Source organism: Dermochelys coriacea, chromosome 12 (assembly GCF_009764565.3).
Source record: "Dermochelys coriacea isolate rDerCor1 chromosome 12, rDerCor1.pri.v4, whole genome shotgun sequence".
Taxonomy (NCBI): Eukaryota; Metazoa; Chordata; order Testudines; family Dermochelyidae; genus Dermochelys; species Dermochelys coriacea.
In genome coordinates this window covers 39,565,231-39,581,470 of record NC_050079.1, presented here as the reverse complement: position 1 = coordinate 39,581,470, position 16,240 = coordinate 39,565,231, and the positions used below count along the sequence as shown (strand labels likewise).

Sequence of the window (16,240 nt, the reverse complement as noted above, 5' to 3'; positions counted from 1 at the left end):
ACTCCCACTCAAACTCCGCTGTTTACAACTCTGTTTGCTGGCTCCTGTAGTGGTCTGGGCTGTGATAAATAACAGTTCTCCTCTGAACAACTTAATGGTTTTGTTTCTTTTCCAGATTTTGCGGGGAATGTTTGCAACCATGTCTCCAAGTGCCGTCTCCTCTGTGTCCACTCTGCCGCATGCCCTTTGACCCCAAAAAGGTGGAGAAGGCCTCCAATGTGGAAAAGCAGTTGTCCTCCTACAAGGCTCCCTGCAGAGGGTGCAGTAAGAAGGTAATCCATCTGAGCGGGTCCAGTTGAGACTGCCCCATAACTGGTATTGTGGGGGCAGGACAGGTATGGATGACACCCCGTGTGGCCATTGTGCTAGTGAAGGTTTTGTCTGTGCTCGGATGAATGTTGGTTTATGTCTGAGCACAGTATCTGTTTCGGGAGTTACTTCCTGCATCCCCAAAGATTGTGAATGGGAGGCAAGTGGGATGCTCCACTACCAGGCATGTGGCTTGGAACCTCAGGGCAGTACAACAAACTGGGTGCCCCACCGCTATAAGAAAACCTGACCTTTGCTCCAGTCTGGGAGGCGGTCAAATAGCAGGAAGGGCGACCTTGTACTCCAAGCACCAGAGTGGGAGTCAGGAGAGCTCGGTTCTGTTCTGTTCCTAGCTCTGTTACAGAGTCATGGTGTCTCCTTGAGTCAGTCACTTACCCTCTCTCTGCCTCGGTTTCCCATCTGGACAATGGGGATAATGCGTCCTACATCAGAACTGCTGAGGCTTAACTTGGGAATGTTTATGAAGTATTAGTGACGCTCTCTTGCAGGCCAAAGTCAATATTTTATTAAGTGGATGCATCTTTTAAAAAGGGAACCTAGGCCCTTTTCTCCCTCTGTTGCTTAACACTTTCTACAAGACGAACGTTGTCCGTTTTCTACTAAAATACATCCTTTCCCTGTAATGATCATCTCCCCACTCCCTGTATTGGGAATCAGCACAGAGCTCCATGCCTAGTAGTCTTGGTAAGGAGTTTACTGCTGGCTGAGCAATGGTGCAGAGACCTGCAGGGAGGTAGATTAAATTCCTCAGCACCAGTGCATGGTTATAGTGGCAAGTTGCGCCACGGTAGTTAAGGTTGTGTCAAGACTTCTGTGTTAAAGGTTGAACTTCCTAACTCCTCTAAAATGGGACGTGCTCAGTTGGGTTCCTTGAAATTTGCTGTGCCCCAGGAGAGGCAGGGGGTGGCTAATGGACCCCAATGGTTTCTGTTTTTGTTCTTTAATCGTGTTAGATGGAATCCTGTGGGTGAGAGTGAATGGGTTGTAAAAGGAGGTGAAGAGCTTGTACATTTCAATAACACTGAGGTTGGCAGAGTAATGGGGCCATTGCATGTATTGGGCCATTGCTGAAAGAGGGCAGAGTTAAGATTGCGTGGGCCACCTTGACTGTGGATTTTCTAAAAAGAAAAGGAGGACTTGTGGCACCCTAGAGACTAACAAATTTATTTGAGCATAAGCTTTCGTGAGCTACAGCTCACTTCATCGGATGCATTCCGATGAAGTGAGCTGTAGCTCACGAAAGCTTATGCTCAAATAAATTTGTTAGGAATGCATCCTATGAAGTGAGCTGTAGCTCACGATAGCTTGTGCTCAAATTTATTAGTCTCTGAGGTGCCACAAGTACTCCTTTTCTTTTTGCGAATACAGACTAACACGGCTGCTACTCTGAAACCTGTGGATTTTCTGCTTTTCTAAATTTGAGATTTGCTCAACACAATGTCCTGCAAGGGGACGACATACCACCAAGCAACTTTAACTCTGTGTTACCGTAGTTTTTTGCCACTCAATTTAACATAGATGTTTAGACTCCAGAGAACACTCCTCATGAAGCAGATCAAATTCTGGAACCCAAAATACTTGCTACCATGCTTGGTAAAGCTCCAGCTGGTGGTTACACCCGAGGGATCTCCTGGTTGGCTGGCTGAGTTTCACATGCAATGCTACTCAACTTGAGAGCTTAGGTTTATGGCCTTTTGTGAAATCCTGCGCTGTTGGTTCTTATGAACCCACAGGGCCGCTGCAGGAAGGGCGGGGAGATATCTGAGCTATACTGACTTGGCTGCCTTGTGCGAGGTGGTGCTGTGCTCAGATGAAACATCTTTGTCCTAATACCCTTTGGCAGAAGACTAGTGCCATTATTAAAACAGTGGAGCCTTCCAGAGAGACTTGGGACGACATAAGAACAGAGTGGGACAAACCTCAAGTGGTGCAGCTGGTGTTTCATCTCTTGTGTATTAGCAACCTTACAGAGTGGGATGTTCTTCCCTTTAGAGCTGGTGAAAGAAGTTGGATTGACAGCCCTAGAGACCACAGCAGAGAGTAGGTCTAACTAGGGCATTGTCCTGCCATCATGCCTCAGCCCTGCCGTGAAGGGACTGTCTGGGATAATCCAGACCTTGGTGCCTCTGAGACTGGCAGTAAAGTTGTTCGTTTGTGGTGGCTTTGTGATGTGGATACCTGTCACCTAGGGGACTGAGACCCTTTCCCTCTGCTGCTTCAACACCTCACTTGCTGTCAAGTGAATAACTCCATAACTCTCTGTGTACCTTTGAGCTTGGCATTTCTGTTCCTTGTTGAGAACTTGACTCTAAGGTTTGGGTTGCCTTGAAGGGCAAGAGCTCTACCATGACTTGCTTTGGTCTTATGAAAAGGAAATGGGCTTTCTTAGCAGTATCTGGGATCAGCTAGACTAACCCAGCCCACTTCCCCGAAATCCTGCATCTCCTCATTGTAGCTGGTTGGCTGATTGTTTTAGCTGGCTATAATGAGACATGCTTTGGCCCAGCAATTCCACACTGGTGCAGATTGATGTGCAATAATCCTAGTTGTCTCCGGTATTCTGACGCCTGTCAGAAAGGGTTTGGGGAGGCTGCTTTCTGGTTTGCTTGCGAGTGTGGCATCTGGCTTGATTTCTTCTTTCTGGAGAAGTGCATCCCTTGATCCATGAAGTTTTCAAAGATTTTCCTGGCTCTCCAATAATCTTTTTTTTTTTTTTCTTTTCTCCCTCTATTTGTCTTTCTAGGTGACCCTAGCGAAGATGAGATCCCACGTTTCATCCTGCGCTAAGGTTCAAGAGCAGATGGCCAACTGCCCAAAGTTCGTTCCAGTGGTCCCAACTTCCCAGCCCATTCCCAGGTATTAAAATACCAAATTCAGCTACTTCACAGGAGAATCCTCCCATTTCGTTTTTGTAACAAATTGCTATTTAAACAGTGCCACAAGATGAACCAGAAACTGTCAGGTCAAATCTGTCCTTGAATTTTAGGGGATTTCTAAATAGGCTTTTCCAAAACCTGACCTAACACAAATGTCTACATGATTTAAAAAAAAAAAAAAATCCAATGGAAAAGCTTTTTCTTAAACAAATAAGACTCCCCTGCACCATTTGCAGCTCTAACATTGTACAGCATTGCTCTAGTGCATGAGCGGAAAAGACTAGAAACTGCCTGAAAACAAAAAGGAAATTGACTAATCTGTTGTTTTGCCAGCTGGGAGAGATGCAGAAAGTAAACTGCATAGCTGGTAAAATAGCTAAGCTAGACTTCAAACACTCTTTGAACTTGATTCTGCTGTCACTGGTGTTGACCTGAATTTTATGGGTTATTTGTTATGGTTCATCACTGATCGCATCCGACCAGAAGATTTATAGGTTTTTGTCCAGTTCAGACTGCAGGGTCCAAGAACTCGGAGAGCTCTATATCGGGAGAGGACTCTCAGGGTGCTTGGCACAAACACTTACACTGAGGACAATACCAAATTGATAAAAACTTTATTGAGATTAACAAAAGAATAATAAATGCTATGAAACTTGTGACTGCAAAACAGTAAAAGAATTCCAAAACTCCATTCCTATTACAAGTATCTTAACCTAACGTACTCTCACCCTTCCTTGAGGACCCAGTAATAGGAGGTGAAGGACCAGCCTTACTCCTGGTATGCCCGATAACATGATGGTTCTTGCTTCCCCAATAGTTAGGAGTGCTGAGTAGTTATACTATACTACACAAGCTGAGCTGATAGCGTGATAGAAGATAGAATGACAGGTAGATAAAAATATAGTCTGTAGAATATAGGAGAACAAAGAAAAGAAAGGGCTAAAGCCTAAAAGAGCTCCCTATGATATCCTTACAAGGTATTTTATAGGATCCTGATGCTATACAATTCAGGCCAACCTACTATACCCAAATCTTATTTCTGTACCCTAAGAAATTAATGGGTACTCATAATCCACTAACCTATAGGATAAGACACTTACTCTCTACATATTATCTCATTCCAAAAACTGCCAACCTAGGCTCTCTTGGCGACATCCAGGTTTGTGTTGTACCCTTCGGTTACCAACCGGTTGCAGACACTGGATAAACCCATTCAGTGTTGTGTATAGTTCTTCCCTTTGATTCCCCAAAATTCATGGACCATTCCTGTCTGTGCCAAAGTTTGCCAGCTTTTATGCTGACTTACTCTTTAATGATTATACTTTTAGCGGATCTTACCAGATACAGGCCAATAGGCTTCTTGCATTTCAGCAAAACTTATTCTATGTATAATTATTAGGAAACACATATAATATGCCTCAACACATCCTAATTTCATAGGAATTAATATTGATAAAATATAAGAATGAAATGGATTAATTCAGAAAGAGAAACATGTTGTTTGATACGGCTGGCTGAATTAGTAGGATATAATAGCTAGTAAAATAATCCTATGGGTACACTGACTGTGATGTAAATATGGAGTAAGTCCACTGAAGCCACTGGAGGTGCATCAGCATGTGATCAAAATCTTTGCCTTCAGTCTAAGGTGGTGTTTGGTGCCAGTGGTGAGGAAGTGACTCATGGTGTATCAGATCCTTTGAGTCCACTGTGGTCGGATTGTCTCTGTGAAGCCACTTCTGTTTTCATCTGTCCTCTTCCCTGTTGGTCTCTGTTGTGTTGAATTCTTGACTGCTGTTTCTTTTTAGCAATATTCCAAACCGTTCCACTTTTGTCTGCCCTTATTGTGGAGCCCGGAACCTGGACCAGCAAGAGCTGGTCAAGCACTGCATGGAGAACCACCGCAATGACCCCAACAAAGTGGTGAGCTTTCCTTGGGCATACTGGCGAGTATTTGGCACCGCGGCCCTGATTTCCATGTCCGACTCTTTGCTCATGAACTTCTTACTGGGCAGAGAATGGGAGCGGGGTAACCTCCAGTGAATTGGAAGTCTCTGTGTATTTTAATCAATCCCCTGTTCAAAATCAACAGGCGCACACATCTGCTTCTGGGCATAAAGTACTATCCACATTTCTAACTCATTTAATCTTTGTTAAATCTGTTTGACAGGCAGATACAGAGCTGGATCTATTAGCTTTGCTCGAGGTGCATTGCAGAGCAAGAACTGGGTTAAGCCTAGATTTCAGTGCTGTCTCCCTAACTCTCTAGTGGTTTTGCTTTGCCACTCACTTTCCACTACAATAGGCTGTGACTTTAAGGTCACACGTGCTTCTGAGATGGGAGCTTCTTCTGTGTCCCTAAATGCATTGTGCCTTCAAGCTCACATTGGGATCACAGCTTTTTGGCAGGGAACCCTCTGCATTTAATTGATTCTTTCCTTTGTCCCATTCTGGTCCTGAGCCTATTGCACTCAACACCCATCAGTGCTAAAAGGGACCATCTCCAGATTGCAAATACCTCTTTAACCCACTAGAACATCCCCGAGGGTGCTCAGCATTCTGTCTGTCGCTTTCATGCACCATTCCCACAGTTGCATGTGCCCTTGTGGGAAATGTGTGAGCATGCATAATGTCTAGGCCATCACAAAAATCTGCCCTTTGAGTCTGGAGGCTTCCAGCACTAACCAACATGCCTAGCTCTCCAGCTTGTGTAGATGCACAGTGTGTCTTGAAGGAGTGTGTTTGCAGAAATTGCCTCTGACTGATAGAAGTTAAAAGGGAAAAGTAGTCCTGCTAGTGTTTGGGCTGTGGGTGGCAGGCAGCAGTTTTAAGAACTGCACCACATTGCTGGTCTCATGACTTCCCTTTCCTCCCCTGTATGTTCTAGGTGTGCCCAGTCTGTTCAGCGATGCCCTGGGGGGACCCCAGCTACAAGAGCGCCAACTTCCTGCAGCATCTCCTACACAGGCACAAGTTCTCCTATGACACCTTTGTGGTGAGTACTGCTGCAGATCAAAGTTCAAGTTGCTTAGGGCCCTGGCCTGTTCCCACTGACGACATTCCAGCCCTTAATCAGCTGGCGTTGGCTTCACATGTGGCTGGCCCATATGAGAAATGAGAACGCCACTTTTATGTGCAATTATTGCACAGTTTTCATGCTGAGCTATCAGTTACTGGCATCTTTTAGTGGGGAAACAGAAGGGGGAAAGGTTTTCTTCTGTATCGCAGGTATCTGTCCCAACCAGCTAAGTGGCCTTGAAATAACTTCGGCCTTTTAGATAAAATCACATCTATACTGAGACAAAATAGCATGTTGGATTGGTGAAGCAAGACTCTGCAATAGGCTGTGGCAAGAATCTGTGTTGAACAGCATGAAGTTCCCCTCCTAGCAGGACACAGGAGGGTTGGGGGGGAGGGGTCCTGTCTGAAGGCTGAGCTTTGTTCCTGTGGCCTGCACTTCTGGGAGAAGGCTGTATGTTGCTTGTGCTGCCATATCCGGGTCATCCACTTTAGTGTTGTTATTGCAGTAGTACCTTGAGGCCGTTGGGAGGGAGCTAGGACCTGGAGCTGCACGCCATGAAACAGATCCCTGCCCCCAATATCTGACAGTCCGAGTGATGAACTTCGTCAGGTTGTGATCAGTGAGGCCAGGCAGGGTAGTTGGGAAAGGAAGAGTATTTGAGCTTTCTATCATCTCCTGTGTCCCATTTAAACACACTGGGAAATGAGCAAGAGCAGTGTCACTGAAAACCTGCTAGGGCTACAAAGTTCCAGCCAAATGTGCTGTCAAATTCATACCAGCCTCTACATGCAGGCTGAATCTCACCTGAGCTTGACTCATTTTTAACGAACAAGGTTTTTGAGAGAGGTAAATCCACTAATTCAGGAGCTGGGCTGCATTTGGCAGGCTCCACACTGCCTTTTGGCACGCAGCACGAGCTCCCTTCACAGTCTGCACTGGGGACTCGAGAGAAGTGAGTCGGTGGTAATTCTGTAGGAGTAGTCACTGTTCCAGACAGCCTCAGGAAGATCTCCATCCGTGAGAGGCTGGCCAGGCTGTACTGTCATCTCACCAGAAGCAAAGGTCCAAGCTGTGGCCATAAGCAAATGCCTGTGTTGTACAAACAGCTGTGGGGCCTGTGGCCAAAAGGAGCGTGGTACAACGTTGGACTGGCTGAGTCCAGCCCCACACTGTGAGACAGGCTCTTGCACAGCAGTGTTGGAATCTGAGCTCCAGAGACCATTCAGAAATACAGAACGTGCACAACGTGTGTGTATGCCATCTCCTTCTCTGGTATGGTGCGCAAATGAGAACTCTGGCAGGTCTCCCTCACTGTTAATCTTTTGTGTGGGTGTGGGATGGTACTCTCCCCTTGAAGGCTACAGCCAGGGCAGTTCTGCTCCAGGGACCTTGTAGATAAACTCTTGTTTGTATCTGCCATTATCGTTTGTCAGATTAGATTCCAGAGTGACTGTTAACCTCAGAGGACAGATACTAAGCTTTGAAATATTTGCACGTCTCATCTTTCAAAGGATCCTCGTGGTCATGGAGCTTGTGCCCAAATTTGGGTATTGGAAAAAAAAATGGTGGTGTTGATAGAAACCTTTTTTGACTTTGTAAATGAAACCTTTTCAATTGGCTGCATCTCCCTGCTGTGTGTAGGCAAGCCAGAGAGTGAAACTGAGGATAGAACTGACCAGTTTAACTTCACTGTCCTTTTAAAATGCAAGAAATAAGCTTAGAAAAGTAAATTAATCTCCTGTTCTTCCCAGTCTGGCCTGTCTGAGGTGGCAGTAATTGCACAGGTGAGATTTCTTATAATCATGTGGCTGTTTTGACAGTGTCCATGATCCGAAAGGAAGGTCAATGTGAAGATTCTTTCCGCTTGGCATTCTGGTCCTTTCTTGGGAATGTCACAGGAGGTACGAGCACCCGGGCAGACAGCTCATTGATGCAGGGAGAGATGCATTGACTCCTCGTCAGCCCCTCTGACCTGTTCACTCTTCTTTTTTCCAGGACTATAATATTGATGAAGAAGCTGCATTGCAGGCTGCATTGGCGCTCTCCCTCTCGGAGAACTGACGGCGACTGCTGAGCAGCGGTGTGGATCCTTTGCACAGGTCGCCTTTCCGCTAGGAGAAGTGTGACACTTGTTCATCCCGCTGCATCCCCTAGAGATTAGGCCGCCCATCTCTGTTTAAATCACACCTTGTTTAATAAGGTGGAATCTTTTGTTGCACAATGAAACGGTGAGCGAGCATGATCTGGTGAGAGTGACCCCTGCTGGATGGGAAGAGGCAAAGGTGACCTTACCAAATGTTTGTTTTTTCCAATTGGGCATTTCATATCCATATACGGAGTATATATCTATATCTATTTATTATTAGATGCTTTTTGGCACCGTTGCTCCTCATATTTGTTGCAGTTAATGGGTACGTAAAACAATAATGCATTTTATGTAAAATGCCCTAGTTTTCAATTCTTATCAACCATGGGGTTTTGAGTTTTTTTTTTTTTAAAGCGTTGAGCGTTTTTTAACCTTGTAAGAGTATTTATTGAGATGTTGGCCCTCCACCCTCCCGAGGGCATGAGCAGTCTGTTGCTCAGCTCTGTTGCCACTGCTCAGGGACGGCCAGAGGCAACGAAGTGCATTGGGCTAAATCTGGGCGCGAACCTGCTGCGCTCTGAGACCATGATGACAGGTCTATTAAAAAGAGCTAGGTAGAAATGGGAAGGAATCCTGAACTGTCCTGCCACTGGCATTCTTTCCCCTTGCTCATTTTGTACTGGCTTTTGTGATACTAGAGTTCTTGCATTTTTTTACATTAAGCAGTGTGAGACCTTTTCACGTTTTATAGAGCAAAAATCAAAACAGTTACTCTTCATATTGCAATATTTGTGTTTGACTAGGAACAATAGTATTTTTATGGAACCTTATTAAGAAAAAAATTATATTTTTTAAACACATGCTGTGGATTCAAGAACTGGGGGGTGGGGTGGGGAACTGCTGGAACCTGGAAATGAGAAGGGGCTCTTTTCCATTCACGCCTGAGCAACAGAAAGGTTGCATTGTTTTGTATTTATTTTTTGTGTTTATGGTTTTTTTGCTTTTGTGTCTTTTTTTTTTTTTTTTTCCTTTCCCCCTCCCCGTCCCTCCACCCCCATGATGATGCTGATGTGCAGCCATGCTGGATCAGCCATGTGACCCAAGGATGGGAGGGCGGTACTCGGAGTTACTCACCAGGCATTAACAGGGGTATTGGTCAATGGATCAAATCCACTTCTGAAAGAAAATAAAAAACTGTGAATTAGCTACAAGCTGTATGCGTCTCCCAGATGCAAAGCCCTGTGAGTTGTTCAGCAGAGGCGGTGTTCTCTGGGGCAACAGCCCCATTAGCATTATCAAGGAGCAGGCCAGTTAGCGTCTTGACTCCAGGCTGTTCATTTGCTTCTGGTATGGATGGGCTGTTTGGCTAGGATTGTGAGGAGGCTGATCTGGTCCTAGCTTGGCAGAGCTCAGTTCAGCAGTGGTCTGGTGTTTAAAAGTGCATGCAGTACAGCATGACAAGCAGGCTGCCTTCCAATATTAGTACTAACTTTAGGTCTCTTAAAGCTTTTGATTAATCTATGAGTTCTAATGTGTGTGAATATGGCACTTATAGTGTGCAAATATAGCCTTGGGCTGTGGCATGTAAACTGTAGTTAGGGACTCACTTAGATTCTAGTCACCTATGGAGAGGGAAACCGATGCTCTTCAGCAGCCGCCCAGAGATTGATTGAGTCTCCATGATCCTGAGGCAAAGATTTGGGAGCTGACCGGGAGTGATACCAGTCGGATAATTTATAATAAATGTCATGCCCCAGATTTTTTTTCTGTTACAACTGTTAATTTTACAGCATTAATCCTTATAAGAACGCGACTGCAAAACTCTCCATTGGGTGTGAGTTAAACCCGCATCTGGTGCTGGCTCTGTCTGAGGACAGGACCACACCGACTCAAACAGCCCTTTGTCTGAGGCATGGCAGGTCCTGAAATCAGATAGAAGAGCGAGATCTGTTTGTAACTGACCATACGTCTGTGGGGTGGCTGAAACTTAGACCTAGCTGCATGCATTCTTCCTGGGGGCCAGGAGGCTGTCTGGGCATGCTCAGGTCCACGCTTTGCTGTAGTGTAGAATCAGACCTGCTTAGTCCTTCAGCGCTGTGAAGATCACTTCCTCGTTTGCTCCTCGCAGGGTGCAGGCGCCTCTCTGGGAATAGGGAAGATCTGACCAAAGGTTTGGGCTGATCCTGTTTTTAAGGGAGTGGAAATTCATTTTGGAATAGTATGGCTAGCAATGCTGGGAAACAGAATGACTGGAGAAGGGTGCCCTCTCCATGGCAGGGAGAAGTGTGTATTCAGTTAACTTGTCCAGCCAGCATGGTTTGGAAGGAAGTGCTGGGGGTTTTGACAGTGTCTAGTTTCTGCTCAGGTCTGTGACTTAAAGGTCATTGGTGATGTTGCATTGACTGTCTTTCAATGGGCCTGTGTAACACTGGTTTAATCCTTGTACTGACCTGAGGCCTGACATTCCCCACCTTAGATGCCAAGCCTCAGACCGATTCTGCACACAGCCCCTTTCTTCCCAGCCAAGGAGAACTGGCCGCTTGTCACTCGCCAGTTCCCATCCTTAACTGGCCTCCGGGATCCCCATTGCTGGGTCCTCCTTTCTATAGGGACTGGACATCCTACTCTGCAGCACAAAACAAATAAAACAAAACAAAGTTCCTGGCTGGTATCCACAAGCCTCTCTGTTGATGAGCTCTGGGGAAGAGTCCTGTGGGAGGCAGGGCAAAGTCCATCTAGGACCATTTCATTTCCCATCTGCTAAGAGACATCCTGTAGCTTCCCGAGCTATAAACACAAAACGGGTAAATCACGTACATTCCTGCTTAGCGAGCTGGAACCCAGCACCTGCCACTTCCAGGGACCTGGGAGCTTTTCTCCTCCAGTGCCCCGGGAGGGGAAGTCATGGTCAGGAGCACAACCCAGCAATAGATAACTTGTCCACTCATAACCTGCTGTGAAATGTGAAGGGGCAGGATTCATCAGGTGCTGCGATTCGCTCATCCCATGGGTGTTTGGGTGACACTGTACTTTCACATTCAGGGTGCTTAAAGCCAGAAAAGGCCATTAGAACCTCTAGTCTGATCTATGTAATGTAGGCCATTAAACTTGTCCAAGCATGAGGCGTTGTGTGGCTGGTGGCCATGTGTGGGCCTCTTGGAAGGGGACCTTTCCTCCATCCATCTGTTCCTGCTTTAGCCGTTTTGTTTTCTGGCTCTGTGCCTGGTTCCTGTTCCTTCCCATCACAGTTGAAATCAGCCTCGTCACTGGGTCACTTTTTTGTTCTCTATTTGCTCTTTTATCCTGTGATCTTTGTTATTTGCCACCTGACCTACCTTGAATCCTTCCATCTGCAGCAGTGCAGGAGGCTATCCTATAACCCCACCCCAGGGAAGGAGCATTGCAGCTTGCTGACCTTCCTGCCTTTGATCTCCCAATATGGACACATTGTGCTACTAAAGTTCCTGGCTTATGGTGGTCCAATCTCAAGCACACTGGCAGAAGGCCACTTGGTGCTGTGGGACCTTGTGGAGGGATCCCCTCGTTTTCTTAGGTGGGAATCTCCATCTCCAAACCCTTATTTATCATCTTTGGACCTTTGCTCTAGCACGCACGGTTAACCCTTTCTCCAGAATTGCTGAGGGGCTCTGCTTGCCTCTGGTTTGCCCACTGACTCCTTTTCCCTTTGTTGCAAAGCAGCTGCCACCTTCCCAACATGCTAGAACACAACCTACTTTGCACCGCACTTTGATAGTCTGGGACCAATTGCAGGCAGTAGCATTGGTACATTCCCTCTGAGGGATAGGGTGCTCTGCTGGGTGAAAGCACGACTTTGCACTGATGCCTGTGGACTCTCAGGGTGTGCATGGCAGCTAGCTAATCTCCTGGCGTTTGGGAGCTGGCTTGTGCAGACCTTCCTTTCAGCATTGCTCTGGCTGCGTGATACTCGCCATCTGACACCAAACCGTCGCTGCGAGCTGTTCCACAGCCATGCCAAATCGTCTTAGGGGTGATAGTTTAAACATCTCAGTAGCCACTTCATTCCAAGCTGGAAGCTTAGTTTGTAAGTGGGTTACCTACCAACATAGCTGAATGCAATTACCTACTGCAAACCCAGGGACTGATGGAAACTGCCCCCAAATCACTGCCTTTGAATGTAAGATGAGATCAGAATGGGAAATTCCCCAGTACAGTGCTGTTAACCTTGCTTGTTTTGCTTCACTTAGATGGGAAGGGTTAGGGAAGGAGGTTTTGTTGATCTAGCCTTAAAACCCAGCCATCTGCCAGCAGGCTGTTTGTCCTGGGTTTGAATCTGTACTGCTGCAGGTGCAACGTAAAGAGGGCAGTGGAAATATAATCCAGAGGGCTTTTCTCAAATGAGAGCCTTCTACCTTTCACAGACGTCAGATCTCATCTGTTCCCATTTCTCTTCCAGCAGTATTAAGCTGCAGAGCTTACATACCTTTATAGTATATAAGCTTTAATAAACCTACCTAACTTTTCTTTTCTTAATGTAGTATATAGAATGGGGTCCAGTTTTGCACTGGCTTTCAAGGCATGGGGAGTGGGGAGGGTGTCTGAGTCTTGTCTTAATGTAAATTGTGTCTAACAGAAAATGGGAGTTTTGCCAGGAGGAATATTTTACTTATGGCTTGAGGCTGGATGTGCTTGATCTCTGTTCAAAGTGGTGGCGCAGGACTGTGAAACGCAAACCTCGTGCTGGGAACAGGAATGGCAATGAGTTGGCCAGTGTGATGAGGAAGAATCAGAACCATAAACCTTGTTAACTTTCTCTAGGCCTGTCTCACCCCAACCTGCCAGGTGACAAATTGCCTTAACTTTTGTTCCTATCATGGAGTTTGTTCCTATCTTTGTATTGTTTGCTGTCTTGTTATAACAAGCCGAATCCTCTAGGGGGAGCAACAATTACACACTTGCTAGGGGAAGCCTGTCTAGTATATATCTTAAGTGCTGCATTTTGTCATTACCCTTGAGATGCCGTTGGAAAAAGCCCCGTGCTTTGCTGAAGCCATGCGCATCTTACAGTGAAATGTGTAAATGTCTCTGGAATGTGTGCTGTCATGCAAGAAATATTCATGTGCTACCGTAGAAGTCTTGTTTGCCATAGGTTCAATTGCACTTGTGAGGCAACAAGGATTAGTGGTTAGAGCAGGGAGCTGAAAGCCAAGACACTCGAGTCTGTCTCTACTACTCCACTCACTAGCTGGGTGACCTGGGGCAAGTCACTTAATCTTTGTGCCTCCTAATCTGTGTTTCCCTACCTGAGCAATACCCACCTTAGGGATTATTTGGGGGTGATGCCCACCTCTGTAAAGTGCTAGGGGATCCTCATATGAAAGGTGCTATAGAAATGGGAAATATCACCTTTCAAAATCAGCTGAGTGTCGTAAGAACAGTTCATTTTTCAACTGTATAATTGTTGAGATCTCTTTACCTAAGCAATTTGGTGATGTTTGTAAATCATTCACTCTGTGCTCAAAATGGCTGTTCGTTTCCAGCTGGCTAATCTGGACTTGCTAAATGAGGGAACTGTGCTGAAGCAAGGCCGTCTTTCAATGCATGCCGGTATATTGGTGGTGTGCAATATACTATATCAATATTTTCAGTGGAAATACACAGAGATGCTATCGAGTACACGAACGTCAATGGCATATGGCTCTCAGACCTGCAACGCACCACGGCCTGCAAGAGAAAAGAGTTTTTTCATACGATACAGCTCTAGCAGCATCTCCATGGGTGACTTTAGGTTTATGTGGCACCTTCATACTCCAGGTGTCCTGAAGCTCTTCCCACTGGAGTGAGTGAAACATTGGCAGGTGCAGCAGCTGTTCTGCCCTCTGCAGTTGCCCAAATGTGAAGGGAGAATGCTGGCCAGGGTTCTGGAGTTGTGGAAAAACTCTTTGAAGCAGATGGGGAGCAGCCGTCAGATATGGGCAGAAAGGCCCTTGATGGACTGTCTCAGCCAAAGGTTGCTAACGGGGCACACCAAGTCACCATGTGGTGTTCAGCTGAAATAGCAGCTGCCGCTTGGGAGAATCTCCAGGGTGGGTGGCTGTGAGGAACTCCCTGTGCAAGGACAGTGTGTCTCAGCTAGTACTCGGTGGATTAGCACAACGCTCAGGAGCCCAGCCCTTAAAAGGCCTATGTTTAAGTTCACTCATTCCCATTCTGGGTCCATCTTAACCTTTAAACACTGATCCGTACCGATCAGTTTGTTGTGAATGTCTTCGCTTCTCATCCTGCTCACCCAAAATCCAGGCAGGGGAGGGAGTGGGTTAGCGTTCATCAACCACACTGAGATGTAGGAGGTGGCTGCCTTCTAGTCCAGAAGCCATCCTCTCCCAGGATTGCTTTGTGTCCGACTGGGGCCTGAGAGAACTTTCAGCAGTGCCATTGGCTTTTGATGGGACTCAGGCTCTCTTGAAAGTTTTGCTCTACATTCCTAGTTTGAAGAGCGCAATTTCGGGGCTTAACCAAGGTACTTCCCTGCACCCTGTTATCCGAGTTTTAGGCTCACACTCTAGTAATACAGGATTTTTACCACCTCAGTCTAAATAGTAACAGAAAATATTGCAATGCATGTTTGCTCCCGAGTGGCTAGCTGTCCCTCCCCCACCCTCTCACCCGGAGGAACCTGCAGTCATCTGTACAACACATGAGCAAAGGGCAAACCCTTAGCAGAGGCTGCTCTGAGGAGTTTCCTGAGTTGGGAGTTAGTCATGTGGGACTGCCTGGGAGACGTGAATAAAACCATAGGCCCCCTGGCTCCCTGAGGATTTCTTCCTAGCTGGTCACTGCACTTTTGCCCTGGGGACAGTTAACTGGATTTCCTGAAGATTATGGTACCTCCTTGCAATATATGCTCTCTCCAGGAAGAAAGGAGTTGATGTACAACCTGGGAAGAGTCTGGTTTTCCTGTTTATGCCAGTCCAGTATCCGGATCACTGCCCCTGGCCTGTACTGTTGCGTAACTACTGTACTGTTGGGTCCCATGTATAAAGAGCTCATGCTGCTTTGTGGCCAAGTCTGTGCCACTTCTTAGCTCCTTCTGAAAGGGACTTTGCCCAGAAGGGGGGCAGGGGGTGGCATCCTGAGCGGGTTGCTGGCGAGGACCCCTTTCTGTGGTATAAATTATGAATGGCAGCATTTATTGGCCCAAGATTTGAACTGGAGGTGGGGAAGGGGAAGGTGCAACAGATGCTAGCAAGGCAGCATGGCTCTGTGGATAGACTTGTGGGGCTGGGAGTGGAGGCTTGAGTTCGATCCCTGGCTCCTCCTGTATGATCTTCAACAAGCCACTTCTCTGTGCCTCAGTTTCCCCAGCTCTGTAGCAGGGGCAATGATACCTGCTTTTGTAAAGCACTTCAAGGCTATGGATGAAAAGCCCGATATATGTGCTAAGTGGATATTTACTATGCTCCCTTTGCATCAGTTATGTGTAATAACATAAACTAAAGGGGTTTACATTCAGAATTCCATGTGGCACAGCGAATCACCAGACTTCTTCCCCTTGAACTCCTGATTCTGCTCGAGATGCGAGACTGTTGGGCCCACGGTTCTGGGTGTAGGCAGAGGAGTCCCCCGTGTTGCCTGTTCTCTGTCGGGTTTGGCATTGGTGACCGTCATGCTGTTCAGTGTGGTGTTGTGACTGGTTTGCATATGAATAGAACTTTTAACGAGACGTACTGTTTTTTGAAGAAAAAATCAATGATGTATTTGTAGCAAACCATTTTTCTCAATAAATGCAGTTTCATCCATTGGTGTCGGGCTGAAATCTCTTGGGAGTTTGGGACAAGTTGGGGTAACAGACAGTGTCAGCTCATGGGAACAGAACCTCCCACCCACTCAGTAGACCTTTGGTGGGTCTGTTTCCCCTCCCACACTCCTCATCTTCCCACTTACCGT

General features: G+C 46.5%; 1 protein-coding gene across 5 annotated transcripts in view; it reads left to right on the top strand.

Moving 5' to 3' along the window:
- The window catches only part of RNF166 (ring finger protein 166), a 28,817-nt gene that overhangs the window by 11,844 nt on the left and 733 nt on the right, over positions 1 to 16,240 (top strand). Inside the window, exons 2-7 of one of the 5 annotated variants that reach the window (XR_006275052.1) lie at positions 116 to 272; positions 3,074 to 3,186; positions 5,015 to 5,129; positions 6,094 to 6,201; positions 7,980 to 8,129; positions 8,224 to 16,092. Coding sequence is in view for 3 of the 5 variants with exons in the window: in XM_038368417.2 (XP_038224345.1) it covers positions 116 to 272; positions 3,074 to 3,186; positions 5,015 to 5,129; positions 6,094 to 6,201; positions 8,224 to 8,289 (559 nt within the window). In the remaining 2 variants the exon portion in view is untranslated. Of the gene's footprint in view, positions 1 to 115; positions 273 to 1,729; positions 2,013 to 3,073; positions 3,187 to 5,014; positions 5,130 to 6,093; positions 6,202 to 7,979; positions 8,130 to 8,223; positions 16,093 to 16,240 lie in introns of those variants that run through there. The other 4 variants (XR_006275053.1, XM_038368417.2, XM_043494902.1 and 1 more) reach the window with 4 other exon arrangements.